The following is a 16,746-nucleotide window of genomic DNA, read 5'->3' on the forward strand; positions in this document are numbered from 1 at the left end:
GGCCGTGAAGTATCTGATTGTTTTGCTGAGTCAGAAGTTGTGAGATTTGAGGCAAAATCCATGGTGGTCCTTGTGCTAAGTTCTTTAAGATTGGGTACCAGTGCTGGCATGGCCAGTCTGGGGCAATCAGGATCATCTTTGGCCCTTCTTGTCTGGCTTTTATGAGTACCTTTGAAAGGAGAAGCAGTGATGGGAAAGCGTATACTTGTAGGTTTTTCCAGCTGAATGAGAGGGCATCCACTTTCCATGCTTGTGGGTGGTAAGTCCTTGTGCAGAATTTCTCTAGCTGGCAATTCACTGGGGATGCGAACAGATCTATGTCCAGGCTCCACCATTTCTGTGTTATCATCCTGAACATTTGTGGATGTAATTTCCACACGTGCGGATCCATGACGTTTCTGCTTAAGTCATCTGCCAGTGTGTTTTTCTCTCATGGCAGGAATTGTGCTTGCAGATTAACTTGATAGGTTAGAGCTGTGTTCCACAAGGTCATGGCTTCTCTGCAGAGGGGATATGAATAAGTGCCCCCTTGCTTGTTTATGTACCACATAACTGTGGTGTTGTCTGTCTTTAGTAATAGTTGTTCTGGATGCAGAAGGTCCTTGAAAGCTATAAGGGCATTTTGTACTGCTAGCCTCTCTTTTTAATTGATGTGAAGATGCCTTTGTTCTGTGGGCCACTTGCCCTGAATACATTTTCCTGCCATGTGTGCTCCCCAGGCATAATCCGAAGCATCTGTTGTCAGTGTTTGCCTGGCTGTGGGTTGAGTGAAAGATTGTTCCTTGTTGAGGTGACAGGCTTCAGCCCACCATCGAAACTCCTGTTGAAGGCAAGGAATAAGTGGTATTACTGTTTCCAAACTGTGACAGTGTTGAGACCAGACACTCTTTAGGTACCATTGTAGTTTACTCATATGCAATTTTTGCATATGGAATTAGTAGTATGCAAGATGCCATGTAACCCAAGGCCTGCAGAATTTCTCTTGCATGGAGTTGAGTTTTTGTTGCCATCAATTGGAAATATTGAGTCAGTTGTCCTTGCTTGTCTGGCGTGAGATAAGCCATCTAGGCCATTGTATTTAAGCTGGCAGCCAGGAATATTATCTCTTGTGAGGGCACTAGTTTTGATTTCTTTTCATTTACTGTGTACCCTAGGTAAGTTAGCAGTCTTTTTACAAATGCCAGATGCTTTAGAAGAATGTCTTTGCTCTCTGCTTGAATAAGGCAGTCATCCAAATATGGGTAAATTTGAATTCCTTTTTGTCTGCAAAATGCAATTACTGGTGCCAGGCATTTTGTAAAGACCCTGGGTGCAGTAGATAAGCCAAAGGGCAGTGCAGAGAATTGGTAGTGCATTGACCCTGCTAAGACTCTGAGGTATCTTCTGTAATTTTGTCTGATAGGGACATGCAGGTATGCCTCCTTGAGGTCCAATGTTACGAGCCAAGCTTTCTTGCCCAGCATGGGAAGAAGCTGCTGTAGTGTCAACATTTTGAATTTTGGAACATCCGGGTAAGTATTTAGAGAAGAAAGATCCAGAATGGGCCTCCAGGCTTTGTCCTTTCTGGAACCAGAAAGAGTCTTGAGTAAAATCCTTGTCCTTGCTCCTGTGTTGGTACCTTTTGAATAGCTTTCATGTCCATGAGTACTGTAATTTGCCTTTGAGCCTCTGCCCATTGATTTGGTGGCAGATTTGGCATTCCTTTTAACCTTGGCAGAGTGTGAAAGTGGAACCTGTAACCTTGAGACACAATATTGAGAACCCATTTGTCCTGGGTGATTATTTGCCAATTGTGACTGAAAAGTGCCAGTTTTCCCCCCAAGGGAGCTGCCAAGACAGAGGTGTTTGGCAGCTGTAGTGGGAAGTCATTGGGTCTGCTTTTTATAAGGTTGTTGCCTGTCTTCCCCTTCTTTCTGGATTGAAGCACCCCATTGTCGAGGCCTGTAAGTACCTTGTGGTTGACCTCTGCCTCTTGGACGTCTGTATCTACCTCTTTGAGGTCTGTATGAAACTGGAAAGGACCAATTCTTTGTTGGCCAATTTCTGCTAAATCGAGGAGGCTGAACCTCTAAGAAATCCTTCACTGTTTGCATAGATTTTGCTTTATCCTCCATTTTCTTATAGGTTCATAGGTTCATAGGTTCATACTAGGCTATCTGCCCGAGGGCATTTACAAGCCTAGCCCATAGTTTTGTGGCTTACGCCACCCCTTAGTTTTGGGGAACTATGCCCATTATTTTGCTGTGCCTCTGTCGAGCAGTGACACTGAGGTAATCCCTGGGGTATACTTGCGATCTCCCATCCATTGGTCAAGATTTCTCTTAAACAAAGCCAGCGAGGTGCTTTGCCTCACATATACCGGGATTTTGTTCCACAGCATAGGGAGTCTTTGGGTAATGAATCTATCCCTCCAGCACGTTCTATTAATGGCCGTGTCAAGGTTTAGGTCTCCCGCTCTTGTGGCTCTGATGGATCTAGATTTTTGAGGTGAAGCATGTACATCAAGTCAGGGTTTGATAATGCCTTGTATGTCAGGCACAGGTCACCCTGAGCAAGCGGTGGCGACTGAATAGAGTTGGAGTTCTTTCAGTCTGGCAGCATAGGTCAGATTTTTGAGACCCATAATCCTCTTGGTGAGGAACTTTTGTGGCCTCTCCAGCTGCTGCAAGTGTCGGGTCAGATACATTCCGAATGGGGCATTGTACTCAATCATTGGTCGGATGAGTGATGAATATAGGAAGACTATGACCTCTCTTGATCTAGATGTGAATCCCTTCATGATAAGGTGGGCAATGTAGAAGGTCTTCCTAACTATTTTTGCAACATGGGTGTCGAATGACAGACTGCTGTCAACCTGGGTCCCCAGGTCCCTAATAACCTCTTCTGTGCTCAGTGGATTTCCACCTATATGGTAGCTAGGGGTAACCTTGTTTTTCCCGAAGGGTATGACTATGCATTTTTTGGCATTTAACTTTAGGCCGTGGCTCTGGCACCAGTTATCCGTATCTGTGAGACCCTTCTGAAGGATATCTGTGTCAGATGTGTTTTCGACTACGGCACCCAGTTTGCAGTCATCTGCAAACTTTGTCAGCCATAACCCTCCCGTGTTTGCTTGTACTTCGGAAAAGTAGATGCCAAACAAGAGTGGGCCCAGGACTGAGCCCTGTGGGACACCACTTGAGACAGGCTTAGAGTCAGACATGGCACCGGCAACTCTGACCCTGTGGGTTCTGTCACTCAGCCAGTTTGCAACCCATCTTGTGATGTATGGGTTAACATTTAGGCTGATGAGTTTTCAATGATACCCGAGTGGGGTATTGTGTGAAGGCCTTCGCCAGATCGAGGTAGGCTGTATGGACTGCCTTTCCTCATCAATGGCCTTGGTGACTGTTTCAAAAAGTCAACCAAGTTTAAAAGGCATGACCTGCCTTGACAAAGCCAAACTGGGTTGGATCCAGAGTCTGCAAATTCCTATGTCTTTATTTATGAGATCCATTATGATCCTCTCCATGGCTTTGCAGATAAGGCTTGTCAAGCTAATGGTCGGTAATTTCCAGGGTCGGTGGAGGCACACGCCTTTGTGAAGTGGGACTACAGTCGCTGTGCGCCACTCCTGGCACGTATCCCGAGGTGAGGCTACGATTAAACAGCTGTCCTAACTGAGGATTTAATTCCTCGTTGAGTGCATGTAGCACACAGCCGGGACACCATCAGGTCCCATGGATGCTGTGTTTTTGCCTTTGAGAGCCGTTCTCACTTGGGCATTAGAGATGTTTGGGGTCTGCAATCTGTTGGTATAGATATCTCTCCTTTGGGGAGGGGAGAAGTTTGCACTGAACCTGTCAGCCAGTATGTTGGCAATGTCTGTAGGATCAGTAATCTTCTCATCATTTTGAACTAATTCTGAGCATATCTGGGAGTTTCCTCCCAGGTTTCTAACATAGCTAAAGAAGGCCTTATGATTGTCTTTAGAGTCTTTAGCTATTCTTCTCTCAAAATTTGCTTTGGATGATTTTATGAGGGCTCTCAGCTTTTTACTTATAGTGATCAAAGGCGTCTTACCTTTCAAGGATTTTGCTCTATCATGTAGTAGCTTCCTCCTTTTGTTGTAGAGTTTGTTTATGGCTGGGGTCCACCAGACTGGACGCTTGCCTTTGGTACAAAGAGTCTTTGTTTTGCTTGGGATTGCCTTATCCATGCAGTCCTGCAGGTGCTGGTAGAAGGCATTTGTAAGTGATTCAGCGGCTAGAGTACTGTTTTCCCGGCTCAGGGCCCTAAAAGAAGACCACACTAGTCTTTAGAAGTGCAAAGTCTGCTTCGAGAAGTTCTTTACTGTGGTCTTTTTTGTTTCAGGAGGGGGTGGGATGAGGACCTCCAGCGAGATTTGTTTGTGATCTGATCTCACCAGTGAGGGGTATACTTCTGGTGTTGAACATTTTGCTCCCATGTTCGTGATGATGAGATCAAGTATGTTTTCTCCTCTTGTGGGATAGTGACTAGTTGTTCCATGGCATTTGAGTTTATGAATTCCAGGAACTTTTGGGCCAGGGTGTTTGGGCTTGAGTAGCATTCCCAGTCTATATTTGGGTAATTGAAGTCACCTAGTATGATGGTATTAGGGATACATTTATTCCCTCCAGTGTTTTCAGGAAGGCCAAGTGAGATTCCTGAGTTTGTGAGGTGGCCTGTAACATGCTACAATTTGTAGAGCAGTCTTGCCTATGGTTAACTGCACCTGGATGGTCTCCGATGCATCGTGCGTTGCCACCAATCTTGAGGTGTAAGTATCCTTGATGAATATGGATACCCCCTCCTTTCTTGGTATTGTCCGGATTTTGGGGCGGACGCATGATATGAGGTAAAACCTGATAGTGCTGGGGTGCTCTCAGGAGCCTTGAACCAGGTTTCTGTCACAGCACAGACATCGATGTTCTCCATACTGAGAAGGGCCTCGAGTGAGTGCATTTTGAGATTGAGACTTCTGGCATTGAGCAGCATTACCCTTAGTTTTTTCCTTTTTGTGTTCTAGGGTGGAAGGTTTAGAATTTGAGCCTTGCCTAAAAAGGCACTATGGGGTGGCAAGAGCCTTTGCCAATATCCGGAATCCCAGGGTGACAGGTGCAAGCCGTCCTTTGCGGCAGCGTGGCTTGTCCAGCATGTCATCCCAGGCAGACAGACATTGGATCCCCTTTGAATGACACCAGAGTTTAAGCCAATTGTTAAAACTGATCATCTTATCTTTGTATTGTGGCATCATTCTTGGTGAAGGTAGGATACTGCTCAAGGTCAGGGTCATAACTGCCTGGGGTACATAATCGAGAGCTCCTCAATGTCTCTTTTCATGTAGTCCAGGGAGTGCGTCTCAGGTCGTTTACACCAGCGTGGACAATGACTGAGTCGTACTTGTACCTGCTGTTGAGAGACCTGATCTTATGTAAGCCTTGGCGACTCAGTCGTATTGACTATGGAGTACTTGACTTCTAGTCAGTTGGCTGGTCCAGGACGCCTTCCGTTTATCTGATAGGTCTAGGTAATGCTTGGCCTGCCAAGACATAAGTTTGCTTAAGGGCTGTGCTGTTTAGGAATCTGACTGAGCCAGTTTAGTTTGAGTGTTGTGTATTTGATGTTATACTGAGTCATAGTTTGGTGTAGGCAAATCCTGGTGGTCTTGCTGTTTTGGTAGATTTTGGTACAGGCCTCCAGTGCTTGGGGCATGGTATCTTTGCCCTTTGTTGGTTTTATATGTGAGAGGGAGTCTAGTGTATGGGAAAGTGTAACTTTGCTTCCAGTATGGTTGGCCAGCTTTGTTGGGAGTAGTCCTTGGCGAATTGCATCCTCGAATCTGGGGATGAAAATCTTGTCAGGTCCATTTTGTGGGATGAGCCGAAGGGTTGTGGTGTAATCATGAGACAGTTGTTAAGTCATCTGCCAGTGTGTTTTTCTCTCATGGCAGGAATTGTGCTTGCAGATTAACTTGATAGGTTAGAGCTGTGTTCCACAAGGTCATGGCTTCTCTGCAGAGGGGATATGAATAAGTGCCCCCTTGCTTGTTTATGTACCACATAACTGTGGTGTTGTCTGTCTTTAGTAATAGTTGTTCTGGATGCAGAAGGTCCTTGAAAGCTATAAGGGCATTTTGTACTGCTAGCCTCTCTTTTTAATTGATGTGAAGATGCCTTTGTTCTGTGGGCCACTTGCCCTGAATACATTTTCCTGCCATGTGTGCTCCCCAGGCATAATCCGAAGCATCTGTTGTCAGTGTTTGCCTGGCTGTGGGTTGAGTGAAAGATTGTTCCTTGTTGAGGTGACAGGCTTCAGCCCACCATCGAAACTCCTGTTGAAGGCAAGGAATAAGTGGTATTACTGTTTCCAAACTGTGACAGTGTTGAGACCAGACACTCTTTAGGTACCATTGTAGTTTACTCATATGCAATTTTTGCATATGGAATTAGTAGTATGCAAGATGCCATGTAACCCAAGGCCTGCAGAATTTCTCTTGCATGGAGTTGAGTTTTTGTTGCCATCAATTGGAAATATTGAGTCAGTTGTCCTTGCTTGTCTGGCGTGAGATAAGCCATCTAGGCCATTGTATTTAAGCTGGCAGCCAGGAATATTATCTCTTGTGAGGGCACTAGTTTTGATTTCTTTTCATTTACTGTGTACCCTAGGTAAGTTAGCAGTCTTTTTACAAATGCCAGATGCTTTAGAAGAATGTCTTTGCTCTCTGCTTGAATAAGGCAGTCATCCAAATATGGGTAAATTTGAATTCCTTTTTGTCTGCAAAATGCAATTACTGGTGCCAGGCATTTTGTAAAGACCCTGGGTGCAGTAGATAAGCCAAAGGGCAGTGCAGAGAATTGGTAGTGCATTGACCCTGCTAAGACTCTGAGGTATCTTCTGTAATTTTGTCTGATAGGGACATGCAGGTATGCCTCCTTGAGGTCCAATGTTACGAGCCAAGCTTTCTTGCCCAGCATGGGAAGAAGCTGCTGTAGTGTCAACATTTTGAATTTTGGAACATCCGGTAAGTATTTAGAGAAGAAAGATCCAGAATGGGCCTCCAGGCTTTGTCCTTTCTGGAACCAGAAAGAGTCTTGAGTAAAATCCTTGTCCTTGCTCCTGTGTTGGTACCTTTTGAATAGCTTTCATGTCCATGAGTACTGTAATTTGCCTTTGAGCCTCTGCCCATTGATTTGGTGGCAGATTTGGCATTCCTTTTAACCTTGGCAGAGTGTGAAAGTGGAACCTGTAACCTTGAGACACAATATTGAGAACCCATTTGTCCTGGGTGATTATTTGCCAATTGTGACTGAAAAGTGCCAGTTTTCCCCCCAAGGGGGCTGCCAAGACAGAGGTTTTTGGCAGCTGCAGTGGGAAGTCATTGGGTCTGCTTTTTATAAGGTTGTTGCCTGTCTTCCCCTTCTTTCTGGGTTGAAGCACCCCATTGTCGAGGCCTGTAAGTACCTTGTGGTTGACCTCTGCCTCTTGGACGTCTGTATCTACCCCTTTGAGGTCTGTATGAAACTGGAAAGGACCAATTCTTTGTTGGCCAATTATTGCTAAATCGAGGAGGCTGAACCTCTAATAAATCCTTCACTGTTTGCATAGATTTTGCTTTATCCTCCATTTTCTTTAATACCTCTTCTGCCTTTACTCCAAATAAAACATCCTGCTGTAAAGGTGCATCCAATAATTTTGCTTTAACATGATCTGGTAAGGTCTGTTCTTTTAACCAAGCATGTCTTCTAATGACAGACCCTGTAACTGCTGCTCTACAGGAGGTCTCTAAGGAATCAAAACCACATTGCAAAGTATGTTTTCCCACTTGTTCATCTGCATGCAATAAATCCTGCATTTCCTTATAGTTAGGAAGATCTGAATTTGGAAGCATTCTTTGTTTCAACTGAGACATCAAATATTGCTGATATTTAAGCATATGAAACTGGCAATTTAATGCTCTCATTGCTAAAGTTGCAGATGTGCATACTTTCTTTCCCCATCTGTCTAATGCCCTGGAATCTCTGCCAGATGGCACTGGATTTTTTGCTGTAGAGGCCTTTACCCCTTTGGGACCCTGGGAAATAGTTTCAGGGTCAGCAACAGGGCTTTTATAAAGGAATTTGTGAGAGTCAGGGACTCTGTAATATCTGTCTGGCTTAACTGGAGCTGGAGGTAAAGAATCAGGATTTAAGGTGGATTCAGCACACACATCATCCACAATATCTAACACTGGCAGAATAGCAAGGGGTCTGTGTTGAGGTAATAAAAGGAAATATCTCAGCCTTTTCTTGGATTCTGAGTAATCCTGGCCCTCCCAATGGAAATGCTCCCACATGGTATGTAAGGTTTCCCCAAAAGAGTAGTCCTCTGGTGGAGAGGCTGAGGGAATGGATTCCTCAGCATCAGAATCCTCATAAGGGGGTAAAGAGTATCCTTGGTCTGAGGATGAATCTGAGGAGATGGACACCTGGTCGGATGAGTCATAGTCTGCATCCTGTTTAGGCCTTTTATCAGGAGGAGGGTGAGACACCCTGATCAGAGTAAAAAGGTCTTCGGCCATTTTGGGCATCTGTTTCTTAGGCATGGAGGCCTGTCCTGGTGAATTCTGAAGTTGTTTCTTTGTTTTAGTTTTAGCAGAATATTTAATGGTTAACTGAGTAGGCCTGAAAAGACCCTCTGAAGCTGCGGGTTGTTCAGCTACTCCGGAGCCCTCTGAAGGGTAAGTCTCGGTAGGTCTCAGGTCTGGTGGATCCGAAGGTCCAACCATCTCCATGTGGGAGTCAGAGGCAGCCTGTGGTTCCAAAGAAGTGGTCATCAGGGGGCTGCAAAGGCGCCTCTCTAAAAACCGGAGAACCAGCGACTGGCCTAGAAGAGGCGTTGTCGTCAGTTTTGGGCCTCGGATGCCTGTCCTTGTCTTTGCGCTTTTTGTGTATTCCGGTCATCGGTTGTTCCGACGGCATGGTGTAATTGAATTTTCTGCCAAAATAATTTGGGGCAAAATCAAGCCTACGTTTAATAGTGCGCTTGTTAAACCTAGCACAAAACCGACAACCAGTGACTTTGTGGTCTGGGCCTAGGCATGGGATACAATAGGAATGGAAATCCTTATGAATTTGCTTCCCACAAGAAATACAATTATTAACTTTTACTGACATCGGTCTGAGGCAAGACAACGTTTTTCCAACAGGGTACTTAGCTTTGTAGAAGACTACGGTTCTGGATTCGGAATGAAAATCTCAGGAGTCGGCCCAGCTGGCACTTGCGAACTGCTTTTGCATCGGGCACCGCGCGGCAAGAAAGACTGAAGAAAATGGTGTTGGCTGCATCTTATATACCCCTGGCACACTGACGTCAGGGAAGAGGTGACAGCAACTGACGCCAGACCAAGACATTGGAACTCAGGCTGACTGCGGGACCGCCTGATGGCAGGATAACCCAAGTGTGATGACTGCAGCAGTGTAACATGATGAACATCTAGAGTTCTTTCTGGCCATTTGATATGCCGCTTCTGACACCATGTCACTCGTCCCCTTGTACATTGAAGACACAGCAGGTGGGGTCATTTGTTTAAGATGCTTTATTACATAGAAACACATCAGGATGGATAGTAGCATCAGTGAATATAAACAAACTGAATGGCAGATAGAGCTTACACACATACATGCTTACATCTCAATGGCTTACTATACATTGCAGTTAGACTTGCATGTGCTCAGTATTTATACAAGGATGCGACTGTTTGCATAGCTTCTTAAAGAGACATACACACATTGATCTACAATAATAATAAGGGTTTTGTTGTGCAGTGCATTGAGGTAAGGTGGAGTAGGTTGTCTGGGGGCAGTAAGAAGTTACAGTTCTTTATTTTTGATAACTGTTAGAGGTTCAGGTGTCAGTGGGTCAGTTTGAGGTGATCCTGAAGAGGGCATTCAGTAGTCAAGGGATTTCTGATGATAGGTATTCATTGCATTTCTTTTGAATAGACAGGATTTCAGAATTAGGATTTGAAGGCAAGTCTATTGAGGCTATTGAAAGGAAAACTAGATGGACATCTAATGCTTATAACATTTATAACAGGTAATTGGTTGGTTGGTCTATGGAGTGAGTTATATAGTTTCTTTTTTTTTTTGTTTTTCAGGGCAATGACTACTACTTATCATAGGACATTCACAATTTATTGGAGGAGTAAAGCAAGAAGTTGTGAGGGATGGAAGTCATTTTCTAAGTTTTGATCTCAACCAATGGGATTTTCATTGGAAAGGTGTCAGATGATTACAGTGGTCTGAATTTTTGTCTGTGGTGTATGATTTGTGGTTAATGTGCCATGGTCTATTAACTATTGTTTATCTGGGAGAGAAACAACTTGTGATTTATTCTTAACCATAAACTGATGCCATTTATAGTAAGGGATCCACTTATTTTGAAACAAAGGTTTTCTGATGCAGTGGTTGACTGGTCATCAGGTTGACTTTCAGAAGGGCTATTAAGATAGCAGCTGTGGAGGCAGCAAGACATTCTGTAAATCACAAAGTAGCAATATAATTGGGTTCAGCAGGTGTTATGGTTTTAGAATATTGGGATTTCAGTGATAGGAACCCACTGTGATATTGTGCAAATGGAGTACACTTAGTGATAAGGGCCTTGATATTTTTATGTGCACTTGTCACATTTGGTTAAGGAATTTATTACAAGTCTTAGTTTAATGTTATTTTGGCTAGGGTAGGGCATGAAGGAAAATGGTGACTGGGCTGCCATGGAGATGGGCTTCTGGGTGGAAGAGGACTTGGTTCTAGAATTCCCTCATTCCATTTCCTGAGTCTGAAGAAGGAGATATGATGGAGCAGTATGGAAATGCTGCCCAGATATGTGATTTTACTCAAGTGAGTGAACAATTGAAATTCAAGCTGTTGAGTTTGGTGGATTATGCACCAGTGCACACTTGCTCTCCATGTGGAAAGTTGCAGATAAGTTGTTTGTATGCACCTACTGGGTTTGTTTATGTTTTCCTGGGTGATTGCTATCCATATATGAAATATCACTTTGGTGATTTATTATTGCATGAATTGTTCAATAGAGCTGACTGCACCACAACTTGGTGTGTTTTTTGTCTCTGGGGCTGATGGGGTCATAAACAAATTAACCTGTATGATTTATTAAGAGTATGCACATTATTTATTTACTTTGTTAGTGGGATATTGTGACTGAACAAAATACATTTTCACATGAGGTCAAGGTAGAGAAGCTTCAAATACAAATATAGTACATATGGTTGTAGTATATCACAAAACTCATATTCACAAAAAATGAAATATACTATCAAAGATATGTTGCAAAACATATTTTTTGTTGAAATACAGGACTATATTAAATCATTTCATAGGTCACTATTAAAAAGTACACTTACTTTATATCAAAATGCAAACTGCATTTATACTATGACATATAAAATGGCAGACGATTAGCAGAGGTTATATTGTTACCATAAATGATATAAAATAATTTTGGCATTTCTTTTAATAGAAGCATGAATATGGCCCCTGCTACTTGACATTAAATGAAAATAGCATATTCAGAATTATAGATATTAATCAAATCTTGTTTTTCTCACCTGTTGCTCAGCACTTTTGATCATCACTAAATTAGACTGATTTTTTTCGCACTGTTTCTGAGCCTCAGACCAGTTATAATACATTGAGGAAAAGTAGTAACAGTTATGATCAAATATCATCCAGTCTTCTGGGCAGCACTCAGACCACTTTCCTGAAAGACAGCATAATAGACCATTACATTTCTGTGATTAAATATTCATGAGATTTATTCTCATTGGGTTGTTCAAATATTCTTGGCATTATATATACATGTGGTTTTAATATGTCTTTTGTCTGATGAAGTCTGATTTAATAGATGAAAAACGCATGGTGCTGTGTAGCGTTTTATGTTTTGTGTATGGTTTTTCAATAAATTACTTGGATTTGTACCTACAGCTGTCCGGTGCTTGGCTTCTCCTCAAAACAGTGCTTTTGTTTTGTTTATTTGTTGGTTGGTTTGCACTGTTTTTCTGGACTTTGTTTACCATTGTATAATAGCAATAACCCATGCCGGTATGTGAGAATTTCAGGATTAACCCAGGTTGGCTTTGTTTAATAACTAAGGCTTTGACCTCATGGCCATCCATACCAACTGTGGGTAATTCCTGATAGACCCACACATAGTCATGGATTATTGCTAAAATAAATATATAACCATCTATATATATATATAACCATCTATATAGATATAGATAGATATATTAAAAAACAAAAATAATGCACTTCCTCATAGAACTGCATTGACCAACCAGGATATCTATAAATCATACGGCAATAAACTATCCCAGCAATTGATCTCAAAAGAGTGTGACATAACAACACATAATTTAGTACAAAGTAGAAATAACAAAAATATACATAGGCATCATCAAAAAACTCTGTATATGTTGATTTCATCAGCCTAGCAAATGTAAACAGAGTAAATCTGTCAATTGGCTAACTAGGAAACTAGGAACACCTTAATTACAATGCAAAACCACGACAAAGCCTGGACCCACTATCATAAAACTAAAACTTCCACTTCCCTTATTGAATACAAATCGCTTCACAACAAAGCTAAAAAACTCATTAACAGTGACCGTAAAGCCTATTTCTCCATTCTCCAAACCAAAAACAACAATGACCCTAAGAAATTCTGGGATGGCATCTCTTCCCTTCTAAGCCCAGGTAAAAAAGAAAACCCTTGCCCTGACCCTAATGCCTTAGACTCAGATCTAGCTACCCAAATTAATTCATTCTTTATTAACTCCTTCTCAAAATTAACATCATCCTTTACCATGAAATCACCAGCCACCCAGCAACCTCCACAGAACCCCTTCTCCCATAACTCCAATACCCACAACCTCCTCATTTCACCACAAACCCTATTTCCATCTCTACTATAAAAAAAACTTCTTCAAAAACTAAAACCATGTTCTAATGCAACCGATGAAATACCCTCCTTCTTCCTAAAGACTGCTGCAGAAGCCATAGCCTACCCTATCAGCATCCTAATAAATTGATGTATTTCTGAATGCCATGTTCCCCAGATCTGGAAAAAGGCCTATATTATTCCACTCCACAAGGGTGGCAGCAATAATGATATCTCCAACTTCCGTTCCATTGCTATCCTGTCCCCCATCTCTAAAATTCTCGAAAAATGTTTCCATCTACAACTCCTACCCTACCTCATCAATAATAACCTTTAACTTCCACTCGGCACGGATTCCGTCCTGGCCATAGTAGTACCACAGCTCTCCTCTCCTTCCTCAAAACTGTAAACAAGGCCTGTGACTCTGGTCACATTGTTTCCATCCTCCTCCTTCATCTATCTAAAGCTTTCAGCACAATCTCTCATAACCTTCTTCTTACTAAGCTCTGTAAACTAAACCTATCCCACTCCTCTATTAACTGGTTCACCAGCTATTTATCAAATAGACAACAAGCAGTTAAGTGGAAAAAAGCAATTTCCCCTTTCCAATTCACACCCACTGGTGTACCCCAAGGCTCAGTTCTAGGTCCCCTTCTATTTAACATCTTTAGCAATGACTTCCACTAAGCAATCCCTAACTTTAAACTTATTCAATACACAGACAATTCAACAATAATCTGCTCTTCTTCCTGCACTTCTACCCTAATGAAACTTACCCAAGAAGCATTGCTACAGAGCTATGCATGCTCCAGAACCATTTATAATGAAACTTACCCAAGAAGCATTCTCTGCTATAGAGCTATGGATGCTCCAGAACCATTTATAATGAAACTTACCCAAGAAGCATTCTCTGCTGCAGAGCTATGCGTGCCCCAGAACCATTTATAATGAAACTTACCCAAGAAGCAATCTCTGCTGCAGAGCTATGGATGCTCCAGAACCATTTATAATGAAACTTACCCAAGAAGCATTGTCTGCTGCAGAGCTATGGATGCTCCAGAACCATTTATAATGAAACTTACCCAAGAAGCATTCTCTGCTACAGATCTAGGGATGATCCAGAACCATTTAGCACTAAATGCTAACAAGACTAAACTAATGTTATTTTCTCCCTCCAGAAGCATTACCTTAGATAAACACTCTTTCCTTATTACTAGCAAAGATAACACTTCTCTTGAAACTGTCTCCTTTGCCAAACACTTAGGCATCCAAATTGATGGTCAACTAAAGTCTGACAATCATTTGCTTGCAAAAAAAAACACACAAAATACTGGGCATGCTTTATCGTCATTACCAATTTATCTCTCCCCCTATCCGGCTCACTCTTGCCAACACCTACCTAATCGCATCCCTACTATATGGAGCCTCTATCCTTACCAACCTGCAATCCTCCCTCAAATCCAAACTCTCCTCCTGTTACTACAGATTGCAAAATTCAAAACTGACCACAGATCCGGCACCCATCATTGTACTTCCCTACACCAACTGAAATGGCTTGAACTCCCCAATTATCTTATCTACATGCAACTTATCCAAGCACATAAACTTATATTTCGCCCTTCTCTCTGTCCCTCCCTCATCTCAACATTTAAAATGCATCTTCCCAACAGATGCCTGCGATCCAACCAACAAAATCATATTGAACTGCATAAACCCTCTCGCCCACATGGCAAAGCTTCTTTCCTTCTGCCTCGCACACCACTGGAACTCCCTCCCACCTCTCATCCGTACCACCAGTAGCCTCTCTATCTTTAAATCTCTTCTCCACTCTCACCTAACATCGCTGTAGGAATGCTCTCTCTCTCATCCTACATAATATCCCTATCTATAATCCCTTCTCCACTCTCACCTAACATCACTGTGGGAATGCTCTCTCTCTCATCCTACAAAATATCTCTATCTATAATCCCGTCTCCACTCTCACCTAACATCGCTGTGGGAATGCTCTCTCTCTCATCCTACATAATATCCCTATCTATAATCCCTTCTCCACTCTCACCTAACATCACTGTGGGAATGCTCTCTCTCTCATCCTACATAATATCCCTATCTATAATCCCTTCTCCACTCTCACCTAACATCGCTGTGAGAATGCTCTTGCTCTCATCCTACATAATATCCCTATCTATAATCCCTTCTCCACTCTCACTTAACATCGCTGTGGGAATGCTCACTCTCTCATCCTACATAATATCCCTATCTATAATCCCTTCTCCACTCTCACCTAACATCGCTGTGGGAATGCACTTGCTCTCATCCCACATAATATCCCTATCTATAATCCCTTCTCCACTCTCACCTAACATCGCTGTGGGAATGCTCTTGCTCTCATCCTACATAATATCCCTATCTATAATCCCTTCTCCACTCTCACCTAACATCGCTGTGGGAATGCTCTCTCTCTCATCCTACATAATATCTCTATCTATAATCCCGTCTCCACTCTCACCTAACATCGCTGTGGGAATGCTCTCTCTCTCTCATCCTACATAATATCTCTATCTATAATCCCGTCTCCACTCTCACCTAACATCGCTGTGGGAATGCTCTCGCTCTCATCCTACATAATATCCCTATCTATAATCTCTTCTCCACTCTCACCTAACATCACTGTGGGAATGCTCTCTCTCTCATCCTACATAATATCCCTATCTATAATCTCTTCTCCACTCTCACCTAACATCACTGTGGGAATGCTCTTGCTCTCATCCTACATAATATCCCTATCTATAATCCCTTCTCCACTCTCACCTAACATCGCTGTGGGAATGCTCTCACTGTCATCCTACATAATATCTCTATCTATAATCCCTTCCTACTTCAAACACTTCTGCTGACACCTTCTTAACAAGCTGTCACTTTTTATTCCTCCTTAATGCATTATACAGGGTCCTTTGCACTACCTTTTACAGCTGGAACTAACTTGATTATTGTTAATACTGTGATACTTATTTATTTATTTTATTTTCAGTTTGGTATCTACCCTGACTTTTCATTATCGTTAAACTGTGACACTTTATCTACTCTGACATGTAACATGGAATATTTTATCTACCCTGACATTTGATTATTGTTAAAACTGTGATACTTGACCTACTCTGACATTATTATTTTCTAAATTCTAGTTAACAGCTATAAATTTACAGCTATGACTTCTTAGTAGCTCTGTGTAACCTAAAATTTATTTTATTTTATTTTTACTTTTCTTTAATTGTATTGTATTTGTATTTGTAATACTGTTACTTTAACTAGTTGTAACTTGGAGCTTTTCTCCCCAGGATTCCATTGAAAATGGGCTCCTCAAGGCCCAATGGAGCACCCTGGTAATCAAACTGCAAATAAATAAATAATAAATAAAAAAACCAAGTAAGAACTGCCACTCAAAAGACTTAACGATGGAAAGTAAAATCTTCAATACTTTCATGGAAAACAAGCTCATGAGCTTCAATGGCAAATTATGATATATACAGAAAAGACAAATTACAATAAATAAATAAATTAAATAAATAAATAAATAACACTAGCATTAAAAAACACACAAAAAAAAACAAAGCTAATATAGGCTAGCATACATACCATAAAATATGCCCACTATCTCCACGGGAAAAAAATACACCCAAGGATTTAATAAAATCTGTGTAGGCACCATGTAGAGCCTTTACACGGCAACAGTTCCCACTTGGCAGCATGCCATGCATATTAATGATGGTGCACTGCTGAGGAAAAGCATAGGAACAGGGATATTGA

The 16,746-nt window shown here is 42.0% G+C and overlaps 1 protein-coding gene across 1 annotated transcript in view; it reads right to left on the reverse strand.

The window, feature by feature from the left end:
• LOC122808152 (C-type lectin domain family 4 member A-like) overlaps window positions 1–16,746 on the reverse strand; it is a 485,199-nt gene that overhangs the window by 71,896 nt on the left and 396,557 nt on the right. Inside the window, exon 4 of the mRNA XM_044079124.1 lies at window positions 11,609–11,760. Within this exon, the coding sequence (XP_043935059.1) occupies window positions 11,609–11,760 (152 nt within the window). The remainder of the gene's footprint in view (window positions 1–11,608; window positions 11,761–16,746) is intronic.

Source organism: Protopterus annectens, chromosome 8.part0 (assembly GCF_019279795.1).
Source record: "Protopterus annectens isolate FY-2018-M chromosome 8.part0, PAN1.0, whole genome shotgun sequence".
Taxonomy (NCBI): Eukaryota; Metazoa; Chordata; order Ceratodontiformes; family Protopteridae; genus Protopterus; species Protopterus annectens.